Below are 18,303 nucleotides of genomic sequence, written 5' to 3'. Positions count from 1 at the left end.
CGATCAGACTGTGTAACACAGTGGTTGCCAGGATCAGGTTGGGTTACCGTTACCTGTGGCAGGTGGCTGCAGGTGACGGATCTCCCAATCCTGAGCACTCCAGTTGCAAACTCTGTGAGCAGGAACTACGGCACGATCTCCTACACTACATCACCGAATGCCCAGTTCAGACCAGTTGGCATGAGGTACCTGGAGCTTTGCAATTACTTTATTCATCCTCGTGTTCTTGAAGATATCCTTATATTGCACCCACTTATTTGCCAGTGGAGGCTACTGAACATATGGCCCTGTATGACTAACCATTCTGCGAGATGGGGACTTTTAGTACCACTGCTGCCTTATTCACTCTTGTGTTGATGATATCCTCATAATGTTCCCAGAGTTTGCGAGTGCAGACTACTTATCACATGCCTCTGTATGACTAACCATCCTGTGTGATGGGGATTTTAGCATCAGCGTGGCTTTTGACACACTGTACTCCCCTTCATATAGTCTAGAGTAGGTAGTTCTTGACACCTACTTCATACCTGCTTGATAGGGTTCTAGGAGTTCTACTACCCAAGCCCGGTCCGAGGCCAGGCTTGACCTGTGAGTTTGGTCCACCAGGCTGTTGCTTGGAGCAGCCCGTAGGCCCACATACCCACTACAGCCCAATTGGTCCAGCACTTTTTTTTTATAAAACAGTCTATTTTCTCTTGAAGATGTCCACGGTCGTTCCGGCAATATCTCGTATAGTTGTTGGTAGGACGTTGGACAACCGTGGACCTCTGATGTTTATACAGTGTTCTCTGATTGTGCCCATGGCACCTCTGCTCTTCACTGGTTCTATTTTGCATTTTCTTCCATGTCGTTCACTCCAGTATATTGTTATTTTACTGTGCAGATTTGGGACCTGGCCCTCCAGTATTTTTCACGTGTATATTATTTGGTATCTCTCTCGTCTACTTTCTAGTGAGTACATTTGGAGAGCTTCGAGACGATCCCAATAATTTAGGTGTTTTATCTCGTCTATGCGTGCCGTATATGTTCTCTGTATTCCCTCTATTTCAGCAATCTCTCCTGGTCTGAAGGGGGAAGCGAGTACTGAGCAGTACTCAAGACGGGACAACACAAGTGACTTGAAGAGTACAACCATTTTGATGGGATCCCTGGATTTGAAAGTTCTCGTAATCCATCCTATCATTTTTCTGGCTGACGCAATATTTGCTTGGTTATGCTCCCCAAACGTTAGGTCGTCGGACATCATTATTCTCAGATCCTTGGCATGTTGTTTTCCTACTATGGGCAGATTCGATTGTGTTTTGTATCCTGTATTTCAGAGCCTCATTTTTGCCGTACCTGAGTACCTGGAATTTATCACTGTTAAACATCATGTTATTTTCTGCTGCCCAATCGAGAAGTTTGTTAATATCTGCTTGTAGTTTTTCAACGTCTTCAGCAGAGGTAATTTTCATACTGAGTTTGGTGTCATCTGCAAAGGATGACACGAAGCTGTGACTTGTATTTTTGTCTATATCCCATATGAGAATAAGGAACAGTAGCAGTGCAAGGACTGTACCCTGAGGTACAGAGCTTTTAACTGCGCTTGGATTCGATTTTATTTGATTGACTGTTACTCTTTGTGTTCTGTTCGACAGGAAATTGAGTATTCCAGCGTCCTACTTTACCAGTTATTCCCATTGACCTCATTTTGTTTGCTACCACTCCATGGTCACATTTGTCGAATGCCTTTGCAAAGTCCGTGTATACATCATCTGCATTCTGTTTTTCCTTCTAATGCCTCGGTGATTTTGTCGTAATGGTCAAGTAGCTGTGAGAGGCACGATCTTCCCGCTCTAAATCCATGTTGGCCTGGGTTGTGGAGGTCATTGGTCTCCATGAAACTGTTGACCTGACTCCTGATCACTCTCTCAAATACTTTCATTATGTGGGACGTTAGTGCATCTAGTCTATAATTCTTTTCCAGTGCTTTGCTTCCTCCCTTGTGTAGAGGGGCTATGTCTGCTGCTTTCAGCACCTCTGGTATCTGCTCCTTTGTCCAATGCTCTTCCTCCACACTATACTGAGTGCCTGTGCTACCGGCACTTTGCATTTCTTTATAAATATTGAATTCCATGAATCTGGACCCGGGGCTGAGTGCATGGGCATATTGTCAATTTCTCTTTCAAAATTTGACACGCTCGTGTTTATCAGTTATATTTACAGGGGATTGGATATCACGCATAAATAAGTTGTCAGGATCTTCCACTTTCATGCTGTGTATCAGTGCTAAACATGTCCTCATACTGCTTTTTTAGGATTTCGCTAATTTCTTTGTCATCCTCATTGTATGAACCTTCACTAATACGAATGGGTCCAATACTGGCAATGGTTTTTGCTTTTGATTTAGCATATGTGAAGAAATATTTTGGGATTCTTTATTTCTTGAATTGCTTTCTGTTCTAGTTGCCTTTCTTCAGTCTGGTATGAATGCTTCAGTCTCTGTTCGATGTCTTCAATCTCCTGTTTAAATTATTCCTTCTTTATATGGAAAGTCGTGTCTGCTTAAGCATTACCGCTAATTTCTTCCTTCTTTCGTAATGTCGTCTGCGTTCTCTTTCTACATTGGACCTCTTTCTGGCTTTCCTTAAAGAAACATGTTTCAGACAGACTTCATATGCTTCAGAAGTCAGTTTTTCTATTCCTTGTGTAGGATTTTTTTACTTATAAACATTCAATGGGAAAATGTGCTAAGTTCCTTGTTTATTTTCTCCCAGTCTATTTTTATTATTAAAATTGAATTTATTGACTAACCCTTCTCCTTTGTGGTTTCTCTTGGGCCTACTACCGTTATTAATGTTAGTTTGCACTTCACTGAGCTTGTGGTACGAGTACGTAGTGTCTGAGACTAATGTCTCTGATTAGCTCATCATTGTTCGTGAATATCAGGTCCAGCGTGTTCTCGTTCCCATGACACACCACACATCTGACTCACCACACACCTGACACACACCGCACCCCTGACACCACACAGCTGATGACACGCCACACAGCTGATGACACACCACACATCTTACCACACACCTGAAACACACCGCACCCCTGACACCACACAGCTGATGAACACGTCACACATCTACCTCACCACACACCACACCCCTGACACAAGGGGCCTCATAGACAAGCTCCCCTTGTCTATGGGGAGGACCAGGGGGCGCCCCTAGGCCAGGGGGCGCCACGCTCGATATCTCACTAACATTCTTTACCGAATGAGTCACTCGGACCTTCTGCCTTGGGGTACCTGGCTCCGGTTATCACACTCGCTCTTGTAGGGCTCTCTCGCTCCTGTGGGAGGGGGCTCTCTCGCTCCAGTGGGGGGGGGGGGCCCTCTCGCTCCTGCGGAGGGGGGGGCTCTCGCTCCTGCGGGGGGGGGGGCTGCTCTCGCTCCTGCGGAGGGGGGGGCTCTCGCTCCTGCGGAGGGGGGGGGCTCTCGCTCCTGCGGAGGGGGGGGCTCTCGCTCCTGCGGGGGGGGGCTGCTCTCGCTCCTGCGGGGGGGGGGCGGCTCTCGCTCCTGCGGGGGGGGCTGCTCTCGCTCCTGCGGGGGGGGGGCTCTCGCTCCTGCGGGGGAAGGCTCTCTCGCTCCTGCGGGGGAAGGCTGGCTCTCTCGCTCCTGCGGGGGAAGGCTCTCTCGCTCCTGCAGGGGAAGGCTGGCTCTCTCGCTCCTGCGGGGGAAGGCTGGCTCTCTCGCTCCTGCGGGGGAAGGCTGGCTCTCTCGCTCCTGCGGGGGAAGGCTGGCTCTCTCGCTCCTGCGGGGGAAGGCTGGCTCTCTCGCTCCGGCGGGGGAAGGCTGGCTCTCTCGCTCCGGCGGGGGAAGGCTGGCTCTCTCGCTCCGGCGGGGGAAGGCTGGCTCTCTCGCTCCGGCGGGGGAAGGCTGGCTCTCTCGCTCCTGCAGGGGAAGGCTGGCTCGCTCCTGCGGGGGAAGGCTGGCTCTCTCGCTCCGGCGGGGGAAGGCTGGCTCTCTCGCTCCGGCGGGGGAAGGCTGGCTCTCTCGCTCCTGCAGGGGAAGGCTGGCTCTCTCGCTCCGGCGGGGGAAGGCTGGCTCTCTCGCTCCGGCGGGGGAAGGCTGGCTCTCTCGCTCCGGCGGGGGAAGGCTCTCTCGCTCCTGCAGGGGAAGGCTGGCTCTCTCGCTCCTGCAGGGGAAGGCTGGCTCTCTCGCTCCTGCAGGGGAAGGCTGGCTCTCTCGCTCCTGCAGGGGAAGGCTGGCTCTCTCGCTCCTGCAGGGGAAGGCTGGCTCTCTCGCTCCTGCAGGGGAAGGCTGGCTCTCTCGCTCCTGCAGGGGAAGGCTGGCTCTCTCGCTCCTGCAGGGGAAGGCTGGCTCTCTCGCTCCTGCAGGGGAAGGCTGGCTCTCTCGCTCCTGCAGGGGAAGGCTGGCTCTCTCGCTCCTGCAGGGGAAGGCTGGCTCTCTCGCTCCTGCAGGGGAAGGCTGGCTCTCTCGCTCCTGCAGGGGAAGGCTGGCTCTCTCGCTCCTGCAGGGGAAGGCTGGCTCTCTCGCTCCTGCAGGGGAAGGCTGGCTCTCTCGCTCCTGCAGGGGAAGGCTGGCTCTCTCGCTCCTGCAGGGGAAGGCTGGCTCTCTCGCTCCTGCAGGGGAAGGCTGGCTCTCTCGCTCCTGCAGGGGAAGGCTGGCTCTCTCGCTCCTGCAGGGGAAGGCTGGCTCTCTCGCTCCTGCAGGGGAAGGCTGGCTCTCTCGCTCCTGCAGGGGAAGGCTCTCTCGCTCCTGCGGGGAAAGGCTGGCTCTCTCGCTCCTGCGGGGGAAGGCTGGCTCTCTCGCTCCTGCGGGAGAAGGCTGGCTCTCTCGCTCCAGCGGGGGAAGGCTGGCTCTCTCGCTCCTGCAGGGGAAGGCTGGCTCTCTCGCTCCTGCAGGGGAAGGCTGGCTCTCTCGCTCCTGCAGGGGAAGGCTGGCTCTCTCGCTCCTGCAGGGGAAGGCTGGCTCTCTCGCTCCTGCAGGGGAAGGCTGGCTCTCTCGCTCCTGCAGGGGAAGGCTGGCTCTCTCACTCCTGCAGGGGAAGGCTGGCTCTCTCGCTCCTGCGGGGGAAGGCTGGCTCTCTCGCTCCTGCGGGGGAAGGCTCTCTCGCTCCTGCGGGGGAAGGCTCTCTCGCTCCTGCGGGGGAAGGCTGGCTCTCTCGCTCCTGCGGGGGAAGGCTGGCTCTCTCGCTCCTGCAGGGGAAGGCTGGCTCTCTCGCTCCTGCAGGGGAAGGCTGGCTCTCTCGCTCCTGCAGGGGAAGGCTGGCTCTCTCGCTCCTGCAGGGGAAGGCTGGCTCTCTCGCTCCTGCAGGGGAAGGCTGGCTCTCTCGCTCCTGCAGGGGAAGGCTCTCTCGCTCCTGCAGGGGAAGGCTGGCTCTCTCGCTCCTGAGGGGGAAGGCTGGCTCTCTCGCTCCTGAGGGGGAAGGCTGGCTCTCTCGCTCCTGCAGGGGAAGGCTGGCTCTCTCGCTCCTGCAGGGGAAGGCTCTCTCGCTCCTGCGGGGAAAGGCTGGCTCTCTCGCTCCTGCGGGGGAAGGCTGGCTCTCTCGCTCCTGCGGGAGAAGGCTGGCTCTCTCGCTCCTGCAGGGGAAGGCTGGCTCTCTCGCTCCTGCAGGGGAAGGCTGGCTCTCTCGCTCCTGCAGGGGAAGGCTGGCTCTCTCGCTCCTGCAGGGGAAGGCTGGCTCTCTCGCTCCTGCAGGGGAAGGCTGGCTCTCTCGCTCCTGCGGGGGAAGGCTGGCTCTCTCGCTCCTGCGGGGGAAGGCTCTCTCGCTCCTGCAGGGGAAGGCTGGCTCTCTCGCTCCTGCAGGGGAAGGCTGGCTCTCTCGCTCCTGCAGGGGAAGGCTGGCTCTCTCGCTCCTGCAGGGGAAGGCTGGCTCTCTCGCTCCTGCAGGGGAAGGCTGGCTCTCTCGCTCCTGCAGGGGAAGGCTGGCTCTCTCGCTCCTGCGGGGGAAGGCTCTCTCGCTCCTGCGGGGGAAGGCTGGCTCTCTCGCTCCTGCAGGGGAAGGCTGGCTCTCTCGCTCCTGCAGGGGAAGGCTGGCTCTCTCGCTCCTGCAGGGGAAGGCTGGCTCTCTCGCTCCTGCAGGGGAAGGCTGGCTCTCTCGCTCCTGCAGGGGAAGGCTGGCTCTCTCGCTCCTGCGGGGGAAGGCTGGCTCTCTCGCTCCTGCGGGGGAAGGCTGGCTCTCTCGCTCCTGCGGGGGAAGGCTCTCTCGCTCCTGCGGGGGAAGGCTCTCTCGCTCCTGCAGGGGAAGGCTGGCTCTCTCGCTCCTGCAGGGGGAAGGCTGGCTCTCTCGCTCCTGCAGGGGAAGGCTGGCTCTCTCGCTCCTGCAGGGGAAGGCTGGCTCTCTCGCTCCTGCAGGGGAAGGCTGGCTCTCTCGCTCCTGCAGGGGAAGGCTGGCTCTCTCGCTCCTGCAGGGGAAGGCTGGCTCTCTCGCTCCTGCAGGGGAAGGCTCTCTCGCTCCTGCAGGGGAAGGCTGGCTCTCTCGCTCCTGAGGGGGAAGGCTGGCTCTCTCGCTCCTGCAGGGGAAGGCTGGCTCTCTCGCTCCTGCAGGGGAAGGCTCTCTCGCTCCTGCGGGGAAAGGCTGGCTCTCTCGCTCCTGCGGGGGAAGGCTGGCTCTCTCGCTCCTGCGGGAGAAGGCTGGCTCTCTCGCTCCTGCAGGGGAAGGCTCTCTCGCTCCTGCAGGGGAAGGCTGGCTCTCTCGCTCCTGAGGGGGAAGGCTGGCTCTCTCGCTCCTGCAGGGGAAGGCTGGCTCTCTCGCTCCTGCAGGGGAAGGCTGGCTCTCTCGCTCCTGCAGGGGAAGGCTGGCTCTCTCGCTCCTGCAGGGGAAGGCTGGCTCTCTCGCTCCTGCAGGGGAAGGCTGGCTCTCTCGCTCCTGCAGGGGAAGGCTGGCTCTCTCGCTCCTGCAGGGGAAGGCTGGCTCTCTCGCTCCTGCAGGGGAAGGCTCTCTCGCTCCTGCAGGGGAAGGCTGGCTCTCTCGCTCCTGAGGGGGAAGGCTGGCTCTCTCGCTCCTGCAGGGGAAGGCTCTCTCGCCCCTGCGGGGAAAGGCTGGCTCTCTCGCTCCTGCGGGGGAAGGCTGGCTCTCTCGCTCCTGCGGGAGAAGGCTGGCTCTCTCGCTCCTGCGGGGGAAGGCTGGCTCTCTCGCTCCTGCAGGGGAAGGCTGGCTCTCTCGCTCCTGCGGGGGAAGGCTGGCTCTCTCGCTCCTGCGGGGGAAGGCTGGCTCTCTCGCTCCTGCGGGGGAAGGCTGGCTCTCTCGCTCCTGCGGGGGAAGGCTCTCTCGCTCCTGCGGGGGAAGGCTGGCTCTCTCGCTCCTGCGGGGGAAGGCTGGCTCTCTCGCTCCTGCAGGGGAAGGCTGGCTCTCTCGCTCCTGCAGGGGAAGGCTGGCTCTCTCGCTCCTGCAGGGGAAGGCTGGCTCTCTCGCTCCTGCAGGGGAAGGCTGGCTCTCTCGCTCCTGCAGGGGAAGGCTGGCTCTCTCGCTCCTGCAGGGGAAGGCTGGCTCTCTCGCTCCTGCGGGGGAAGGCTGGCTCTCTCGCTCCTGCGGGGGAAGGCTGGCTCTCTCGCTCCTGCAGGGGGAAGGCTGGCTCTCTCGCTCCTGCGGGGGAAGGCTGGCTCTCTCGCTCCTGCGGGGGAAGGCTGGCTCTCTCGCTCCTGCGGGGGAAGGCTGGCTCTCTCGCTCCGGCGGGGGAAGGCTGGCTCTCTCGCTCCGGCGGGGGAAGGCTGGCTCTCTCGCTCCGGCGGGGGAAGGCTGGCTCTCTCGCTCCGGCGGGGGAAGGCTGGCTCTCTCGCTCCGGCGGGGGAAGGCTGGCTCTCTCGCTCCGGCGGGGGAAGGCTGGCTCTCTCGCTCCGGCGGGGGAAGGCTGGCTCTCTCGCTCCGGCGGGGGAAGGCTGGCTCTCTCGCTCCGGCGGGGGAAGGCTGGCTCTCTCGCTCCGGCGGGGGAAGGCTGGCTCTCTCGCTCCGGCGGGGGAAGGCTGGCTCTCTCGCTCCGGCGGGGGAAGGCTGGCTCTCTCGCTCCGGCGGGGGAAGGCTGGCTCTCTCGCTCCGGCGGGGGAAGGCTGGCTCTCTCGCTCCGGCGGGGGAAGGCTGGCTCTCTCGCTCCGGCGGGGGAAGGCTGGCTCTCTCGCTCCGGCGGGGGAAGGCTGGCTCTCTCGCTCCGGCGGGGGAAGGCTGGCTCTCTCGCTCCGGCGGGGGAAGGCTGGCTCTCTCGCTCCGGCGGGGGAAGGCTGGCTCTCTCGCTCCGGCGGGGGAAGGCTGGCTCTCTCGCTCCGGCGGGGGAAGGCTGGCTCTCTCGCTCCGGCGGGGGAAGGCTGGCTCTCTCGCTCCGGCGGGGGAAGGCTGGCTCTCTCGCTCCGGCGGGGGAAGGCTGGCTCTCTCGCTCCGGCGGGGGAAGGCTGGCTCTCTCGCTCCGGCGGGGGAAGGCTGGCTCTCTCGCTCCGGCGGGGGAAGGCTGGCTCTCTCGCTCCGGCGGGGGAAGGCTGGCTCTCTCGCTCCGGCGGGGGAAGGCTGGCTCTCTCGCTCCGGCGGGGGAAGGCTGGCTCTCTCGCTCCGGCGGGGGAAGGCTGGCTCTCTCGCTCCGGCGGGGGAAGGCTGGCTCTCTCGCTCCGGCGGGGGAAGGCTCTCTCGCTCCGGCGGGGGAAGGCTGGCTCTCTCGCTCCGGCGGGGGAAGGCTGGCTCTCTCGCTCCGGCGGGGGAAGGCTCTCTCGCTCCGGCGGGGGAAGGCTGGCTCTCTCGCTCCGGCGGGGGAAGGCTCTCTCGCTCCGGCGGGGGAGAGCCTTCTACACATAACAATTATGTGTAGAAGGTAACACCCAGCAGAAGACAAATCTGGGAAATTCCCCCACAAAAGTTATGTTCCAGAATTACGGTGGCAGGAATATTATAGTTAATAATTCCCTGTGTCGGGGGGACAGGAAGCCAGAGTGTATTCATACACATTTGGCTTTTATCAAGGACCCCCCCCCCCCAGGGCTCACTTACTGACCCCGCCCAAGATGCAACCCCAGAACAAGCTGACTAACTCCTGAGTACCTATTCACTGCTAGGGGAACAGAGGCATTAGGTGAAAGGAAATGTGCCCAACCATTTCTGCCCCGCCCAGGATTCGAATTCGGAATTCTGGATTGTGCGTCGAGAACGAACCCGACTTCTACCGGGACCCTCAAAATATGTATTGGAACTCCTCCTCCTGACATGATAGTACTGATAGTAACTATTTGGCCAGAGTACTAATATGTAGTCATGGACCACCAAAAACATCATTTTTGTACTTTTAATTTTAGTCACAAAAACAAGCTAAAAATCCAACTTGCATTCCTAGGTCTAGTACAGTACATATATACTATATTACGTCTAGGATAGCGTGTATTAGGCCGAGGATTGCTAGGAGAGGCTGGGTTACGGTCTATATCTTGCGGTTACACAAATTCTCATTTGGCCAAATTTAATAATACAACACCTTTTGTTTGATGGCCCATCACTACATAATGGTACTGTCCACCAAACAATTACTGTAAGTGCCGTCATTGAAGGAGGATGGGCTAGGGTTATTGGGCCAGTTTCGTGGCCCTTGGTAATATCTAGGGACCCTCGCCTTCCCACTTAGTGTCTGGCGCCACACGTCCAGTGATGGGTCAGCTGTCTTCCTCTAGGGCGTCCTGTGTGGGGGGGGTCAGCCACGATGGCTGCTTAACACCCTCCAGACAGACCAGGGGCCAGATTAACGAAGCAGTTACGAAAGTACTTACGAACCTGCACATCTTTTCTCAATCTTTGGCGGCTTTGTTTACAATTATTAAACAGTTAATGAGCTCCGAAGCACCAGGAGGTTGTTTATAACAATAACAACAACTGATTGGAAAGTTTTCATGCGTGTAAACTGTTGAATAAATGTAAACAAAGCCGTCAAAGATTGAGGAAAGATGTACACGTTCGTAAGTGGTATCGTAACCGCTTCGTGAATCTCGCCCCCAGACACGGATGAGGCGTCCTGCCACGAGGTGCCCTAGGCACTGATCGCAAAACACGTACACAACTTTAGGGCAGGGGCCTCTGTTCTTTATATATAGGCTGTGACCAGAGTTAGGACCCGCAGGTTTGTAAAAAGTGTTTAACAGAAGCCCGCCTGATATTCTGCTACTCTACAAACATACGAGCAACAACAACACAGCCTATGTGGAATGTATTAGAAGAGGCGGGAGCAGCAACCCATCCTCCGAATTGACAGTACTGTTTAATGTAATTAGTTCATTTCCTGACTGTTAGGAATAGTACATAATTACACTTACTTGTGCCGTTACATTTACCTCCCCATTTATTCTCGTTTTCTGCCAAGACGCTCAGAATTTTAGGATGAATTTTTCAAATTCAATTAGCTATACACAAGGTTTAAATATCAGGAATTTCTTTTTCAGCTTTATTAAACAAGAGATGTTATACAAAACTTGAAAATATCCTGAGTTACTTTACAATTTATTGTAATATTTTAGTTTGGTTTTATTAGTTTTATAACATTAATATCATTATAGCTATAGGTTAAGTACTCATTGTAATTAAGAAGACAAAATGCTTATCTTCAAACACTAAGAATGTTAGGTGAGGTTGTGGTTTTCTATTCAGTTTTTCAGGTAAACTCAAATATTCACAATATATTTGACAGTACGGTTTAATACTAAGTGAAAACAAGTAAAATTTCCGACTGCTAGGAATAGTATATAATTACACTTGTGCTGTTACATTTACCTCCCCATTACTGGCGGACGGGCTGGGGAGCCGACGTTAACGCCAAACATGGATTCCGCGCAGTTTTATAACAAAGTCCAAAAGGGTCGAGAGTCATCATTGCAAACGAGTGACAGTTAAGGAAGCGCCCAGGAACTATAATTAAATTCAAGCAAACACCAACTTGGTGTTCGCACATTCACCAGTGTGTTTTTTTTATCTTGTGTGTGTATAAGTTGGTTTGTCTGCCCAAGGTTGGACGTCAGCCTCACTCAACTTGGTACAGGGTAACTGCAGGGTGGAGAGTTTACCAACATAGCGGGTAGGGGTCGGCCCCATTGCTCCAATAAGGAATCTACTCCCATGGCCACACTTGTAAGACCGGAGTTGAAAGATGGATACACACATTATACATACAGTATATTATATATGCGAACAAGCTTGAATGGTCCCCAAGTCAATATGCAACTGAAAACTCCACACCATTATAAATTATTATTATTTTATATATATATATATATATATATATATATATATATATATATATATATATATAAACTGAAAACTCACACCCCAGAAGTGGCTCGAACCCATACTGCCAAGGTCACTCTGCAACTGGTGTACAGGACCCCTTAACCACTCTACCATCACGACCGGACAAATGATGATGGTAGCCCCATCAGCCCGCCGGCACACTGATGGTAAACTTGGGCATGGTATTTTATCAAATCACCTCATTCTTTGGGGCACACGTGACTAGCACAAATGCGAACAAGCCTGAATGGTCCCCAGGCAGTATGAGTGCTCCTGGCAGTATGGGTTCCTGTCACTTCTGGGGTGTGAGTTTTCAGTTGCATATATGCCTGGGGACCATTCAGGCTTGTTTGCATATTATTTAAAAATATATAAATATATAATATATATATATATATATATATATATATATATATATATATATATATATATATATATATAGTGACGATAATCTCTTTCAAGAGAGATTGAGCCTGCTCTTCCCTACAAAGTACGTCAATATACAAGATAATATAGAAGATACGTCCAGCAAGTATTGCCAAACGTTTTGCCCAGAGAGCAAATCGTACCCAGCACACAGTGACACCTGCTACCCGCCACCGTAACCAGCAAACTGCTCATCCTTTGCCTGCCTGTCGCTGATTGGCTGGTGTCCCGTCGCACCTGCCCTCCGCCCTCCACCACAAGTCGATGTCTGGGCTGCAGTGCTCCAGTATCGTCACAATATCTCGGTGCTCCAAGCAGTTGATATCTCTCGCTGGTAGACTAAGCCTTGGCTTTCGTGTACTAAGGGAGGTGGCAGCTCGAAGCCGGTATTCCAGCACCACTAATACTTTATTTTGCTATCACTGTAACTCACTTAACGTAACTTTTCATTTGCCAGTGATTATTCATATTATTTTGTTTGTTGACTTGTCTTTCATATTTTATGTGCTTAACTTTATTCATGTCTTGTTTTTCTAAAGTAATTATAATTTCATTGTTAATTTACTTGTGTGTCTTCCCATTACCTTACCACAGACGAAAGCTCCAGCTTTTCTCTTTTTTTTCTATTATGTGACGAGGCCCTGCCCCTAGCTTTTGAAACAGCCGAGCACCAATGCTTTACCGCCACAATATATATATATATATATATATATATATATATATATATATATATATATATATATATATATATATATATATATGTCGTACCTAATAGCCAGAACTCACTTCTCAGCCTACTATTCAAGGCCCGATTTGCCTAATAAGCCAAGTTTTCATGAATTAATGTTTTTTCGTCTACCTAACCTACCTAACCTAACCTAGCTTTTTTTGGCTACCTAACCTAACCTTACCTATAAATATAGGTTAGGTTAGGTTAGGTAGGGTTGGTTAGGTTCGGTCATATATCTACGTTAATTTTAACTCCAATAAAAAAAAATGACCTCATACATAGAGAAAAGGGTTGCTTTATCATTTCATAAGAAAAAAATTATAGTAAATATATTAATTCAGGAAAACTTGGCTTATTAGGCAAATCGGGCCTTGAATAGTAGGCTGAGAAGTGAGTTCTGGCTACTAGGTACGACATATATATATATATATATATATATATATATATATATATATATATATATATATATATATATATATATATATATATATATGTCGTACCTAGTAGCCAGAACTCACTTTTTGGCCTACTATTCAAGGCCCGATTTGCCTAATAAGCCAAGTTTTCCTGAATTAATATATTTTTTCTAATTTTTTTCTTATGAAATTATAAAGCTACCCATTTCATTATGTATGAGGTCAATTTTTTTTTATTGGAGTTAAAATTAACGTAGATATATGACCAAACCTAACCAACCCTACCTAACCTAACCTAACCTATCTTTATAGGTTAGGTTTGGTTAGGTAGCCGAAAAAGTTAGGTTAGGTTAGGTTAGGTAGGTTAGGTAGTCGAAAAACAATTAATTCATGAAAACTTGGCTTATTAGGCAAATCGGGCCTTGCATAGTAGGCTGAGAAGTGCGTTCTGGCTACTAGGTACGACATTATATATATATATATATATATATATATATATATATATATATATATATATATATATATATTATATATATATATATATATATATATATATATATATATATATATATATATATATATATATATATTGTACCTAGTAGCCAGAACGAAGTACTCGGCCTACTATACAAGGCCCAATTTGCCTAATAGGCCAAGTTTTCCTGAATTTGTATATTTTTTCGATTTTTTTTGTGATATGATAAAGCTGTCCATTTCATTATGTAAGAGTTAGGTTCTTTCCATTTGAGTTAAAAGTAACCTAGATATATGACCGAACCTAACCAACCCTACCTAACCTATCTTAACCTAAACTAATATAAGTCAATAATTTATGTTTTTAACAATGTAATAATAATATTTCAAATAAACGAATGGGAAACAATATTTTGAAAATAAAGAAAATCACTGTCTATTAGGCAAATCGGGCCTTGCATAGTAGGCAGAGAAGTGCGTTCTGGCTACTAGGTACGACATTATATATTACGGAAAAGCATATGTGAAAAATAGAGAATGCTAAACGCGTTTTCGGCTTATTTCGTCTTCATCAGAGCAGATGAGAATGAAGGCGAAAAACCAGTAAATTTACAGGTTAGTATCCTTTGACATATGACACCTTGCAAGGTGCTGATAAAATCATTCAGTGATATGAAACACTCGCTGAGAGAACAAAACTCTGAAATTAGAAAGCATCTTCAGGTAAAATCTTTCAAAGTTGTCTCGGCCTGACCAATGCTTCGAATCGCGCTCGGAACCTCCTGTCAGGCGTTCAACGAAGGATCGTTATGAGAAAAATATCCAAATGCTAAATATAAACGCGGGGTCCTGCAAGTTTCATCGGTTCATTGCTGTTCCAGGTACAGGTGAACGAAAAGAACTGTGTGAACTGTCTACATGGCATGTTTATTATCTACGTAAATACTAGGAGCTACTGGAGGATTTAAACAACTGCAAGAATGGTCGCCAAATGATTTCTGGAATTCAATCCTATCAAGTGCAAAGCAATGAGAAAGGAAAGGGGTGGAAGAACCCGGAAGTACAGTACAGATTATGAGGGAGACAGCTGTCAGCTTCGGGAAAGGCTCCAAGGATAGTTACCAACACCACGTCTAATTCAAGAAGCGAATATAATCAGAATAACGTCAGAGGAATAGGCGAAGCTTGTAGACAAGAATGGTTTTAAGGTGTCTTGATTAAGAATCACTCAGAACAGTATACAAAACCTACACGAGACCAGTTCCAGAATATGCAGCTCCTGCATACAACTCGCCTTGTAAAACTTAAGACGATACAAATGCTTGCTACGAGTCTGGGTCCAGAACTAAGCTATGATTTCAAACTAAGAGTATAAAAAGTAACATTATTGTAAAAGACAAGACCTAGTAAAGACATGATCACAACGTCCAAAATTTTATGAGGCGTAAACAAAGACAAGACAAAAGAACACTAAACAATGGATATAAATTGAATAGAGAGTTTAGGTTCAGGACAGACCTGGGTAAATATTGGTTTGTAAATGAGTAATTGATCTATGGAACAAATAACCAGGTAACATAATAGACTTCGGATCACTTGATTGTTTCAAGCGTAGGTTATACATATATATATACAAATGCTGAATGAATATAAATAGGAGCTGCCTCGTGCGGTCAATAGGCCTCAATTCTGTGATTTCCTTTACTCTCATAATCGAGAAGCAGAAGAAGGATCAGGCGGAAACTAAATCTAAAGCTACACATATACAAGATTAGTCACAATTTACAAGTAAAATGCATGGAGGCAGATAGTGGATGCAAATTATATTCCCAGTCGTAAATGCAGTTATAATGGAATCAGACGGCTGGGAATAGTGCCACCAAACTATTAACAAAGAAAGTGGCAAGATCCAAGAGCTGGATTTTTCCACCCAACCACCCCCAAACACGAATATTCAAAAGCACACACACACAATCGGCAGGGTTGATAAAGACAGGCTATTTAACACAAGGGGCACACGCACTAGGGGACACGGGTGGAAACTGAGTGCCCAAATGAGCCACAGAGATATTAGAAAGAACTTTATTAGTGTCAGAGTGGTTGACAAATGGAATGCACTAGGATGTGATGTGGTGGAGGCTGACTCCATACACAGCTTCAAGTGTAAATATGATAGAGCCCAATAGGCTCAGGAATCTGTACACCTGTTGATTGACGGTTGAGAGGCGGGACCAAAGAGCCAGAGCTCAACCCCCGCAAGCACAACTAGGCTAGTGCAACTAGGTGAGTACACACACACACACACACACCAGACGATCACGGATAACAAAAATGATCAAAGTGACACCAAGAAAGATAACATGCGCGTTATCGCCCATTGTCAAGCCATTCATCACTCAACCCCCGCCCCCTAAATTATACTCATCCCTCGTCCTCTAGGTAAACTCAACCCGCCCGCCTCTACCTAGACTCCGAGTAAACCAACAAACCCGTCATTCACCGCGGTTTACTCTCCATCCAGACACTTGACATTTGCCATGCAGGAACACACACACACATTACATTCTCTCGTCTGAACTACAGCAGCTGGCGACTATTACGTATTGAGACACTCGCTTCCTGGTGTCGGCACTTGGAAACGTTTACACGTGACGTTTACTTACCGAGTTCACTACAGTAAGCTATTGTAGAAGCCTTGATAACCTTCCAGAGGTTGAGTGGCTCTAATTCCAATAATAAACTTACTGGTTGGTCAATAGGCTATTATGGGGGCCTTAATAACCCTTAGATTGATAAGCCGTCAAGTCCAACATTAAACTCAAACACCTATATCTAGATATAACCCTCCTAGAAATAATCATGCCTTTATATTCCACGACCAAGATAACCAATTATTAAACTAAACAGGTAAAGCGTACGTCAAAATGCGACGTGCTATCAAGAAAACTGGTCGTTTTCTCGATAACAATAATAATAATTACACAAATAATGTCAAAGCGTTTTGTGCCATATAACGCACGATTAATATAATCTAGTAATTATTACGCAACTTTTAGTTAAGTGACGCAAAATGTGTGTTCAAAACGTCCCAAGAGTCACGATAACACCCCTCCTTAATTAGTGATTTGATAGGCGAATGGTTTGCGAATTTTAAAATTTAACTGTTGACCACAAACCACTCTAGATAGAGGGGTCACAGTGAAGAGGTTTGCGTATGTATTCAGTAATACTATTTGTAAAATAAAGTCATTATTACTGTAGTTGTGTGTAAACAAATGCGTAAGTTTATACGCCAGTGTCACTGGGCGTCGGGCAGGTAGAACAGTCAGCAGTATGTGGTGTGGCGTATGTGTGTATTAAGCAGTATGTGGTGTGGCGTATGTGTGTATTGAGCAGTATGTGGTGTGGCGTATGTGTGTATTGAGCAGTATGTGGTGTGGCGTATGTGTGTATTGAGCAGTATGTGGTGTGGCGTATGTGTGTATTGAGCAGTTTGTGGTGTGGCGTATGTGTATTGAGCAGTTGCGTGTGCGAGGGCGTATATATACATAAGCGTATGTATACGCCAGTGTCAATAAAGTGTCGGGCAGGTACCTACCTCCTCGTTGAGGCCCAGCTGAGCGGCCGTCGACCACACCACCACAGCCAAACACATCACTATGGCCTCCAGCCTTCCAACGTTCATTTTGACAAACTTAACAATACAGAGCTCTATGCACGTGTATATATATATATATAAATATATACATACATATATATATTTACATCTATATATATAGCCTTTTAATACCACACACTTAGTAGATTCAGTCTTGACTAATAGCACCCGAGATCACATTATGAAGGTCAGTAAGGTGACGTATTGTTTAGATATCATTGTGGTCGGTGGTATGTGGTAGAGCGAGTGTCTCAGGTGTGCGGGGACGGCGAGGAGCGGTGGGCGTACGACCGTCCAGCGCTGGGGTTCACGCGGCACTGTCGCCTAACTCTCTGTTGCCTTTCGCCGCCGCCGCCAGCTGGCATATGGCGAATTTTTGAGCGCCGCTTTTACATTATTCTTTCCTATGTCCTGATATCCTTTCTAATATTTATGTTTCTATATATTATCTGAAGATGGGCAATGGCAAGACGCGATACAATAATTATCATCTTAATTAGCAATAAATAATACATCAGGCTACACTACGTCGTTCCAATACATAATTGGAGTATTTTTTTTGTATTTGTCACTCCACCACCAATGTTGTAACTACCTGTCATCTTCCTCTGTAGTAACATTTCTAACGGAGACAACGGTCACCAGGAGGTTTGAAACGCCAATTTCCAAGAAATAATCACTTTAATTTTTTAAATTTTGCCCCGAGGGGCGAGTTTATTGGGCAGCTTTACACCAATACAATTGTATTTATGGTGATACAATTTCACTTTAGTATGTACATAGATGTAATTTCTCAGTGCGTTAATTATTCTCTGCCAGCGTTTATTCCTCAACTAACTCCATTATTTCCCTACGCCTCGCAAGCTTTTGTAGATTAGAACAGACGCAGCAAGAGTCATAATCTTCTTTATATACGTTCATTTTGAAGATGTATTATTATTTGAAGATGTATCCCTTTTGAAGATGCATTATTATACGAAAGTATTCAAGGAAATTCCTGTTTCAATTCTTCCTCCGTGGTCTGACACTGTCATACATGTATTGGTAACTGTCATACATGTATTGGTAATTACCTTCATCAATTCCTAAGGGACAAAGGTCATGGGAGGATTGAAGACCACTGACGCACAGGAAAGAAACACCCCATAACCTTGGCAGTCTGTTTCTTTGTTTTAAAATTTTACATCGATTTAATGTCATTTCCAAGTATCTCATACGTTTTCACAATGCCTCTTAATTCTTCGTTTCTCCTCCACTGAACGATAGTTTTGGATTTCCAGGATTCTGACAGTCAACTCAAACATTGAGTTGATTGTCAGAATCCTGATAAACAACTCAAACAATCCTGTTTGAGTTGAT

General features: G+C 49.5%; 1 protein-coding gene across 10 annotated transcripts in view; it reads right to left on the bottom strand.

Annotated features, from left to right (window-relative positions):
* magu (SPARC related modular calcium binding-like protein magu) overlaps positions 1-17,308 on the bottom strand; it is a 275,455-nt gene extending 258,147 nt beyond the window's left edge. For 4 of the 10 annotated variants that reach the window (XM_069326577.1, XM_069326578.1, XM_069326576.1 and 1 more), the window contains exon 1: positions 16,885-17,308. In XM_069326577.1, coding sequence (XP_069182678.1) covers positions 16,885-16,971 — 87 coding nt within the window. In that variant the 5' untranslated portion in view covers positions 16,972-17,308. The remainder of the gene's footprint in view (positions 1-16,884) is intronic. The other 6 variants (XM_069326574.1, XM_069326581.1, XM_069326575.1 and 3 more) reach the window with 2 other exon arrangements.
* Between the last annotated feature and the right edge of the window lie 995 nt (positions 17,309-18,303).

Source organism: Procambarus clarkii, chromosome 18 (genome assembly GCF_040958095.1).
Source record: "Procambarus clarkii isolate CNS0578487 chromosome 18, FALCON_Pclarkii_2.0, whole genome shotgun sequence".
NCBI classification, from domain to species: Eukaryota; Metazoa; Arthropoda; class Malacostraca; order Decapoda; family Cambaridae; genus Procambarus; species Procambarus clarkii.
Note: the sequence above shows the minus strand (reverse complement) of the source record. Positions and strands in the feature narration are given on the sequence as shown.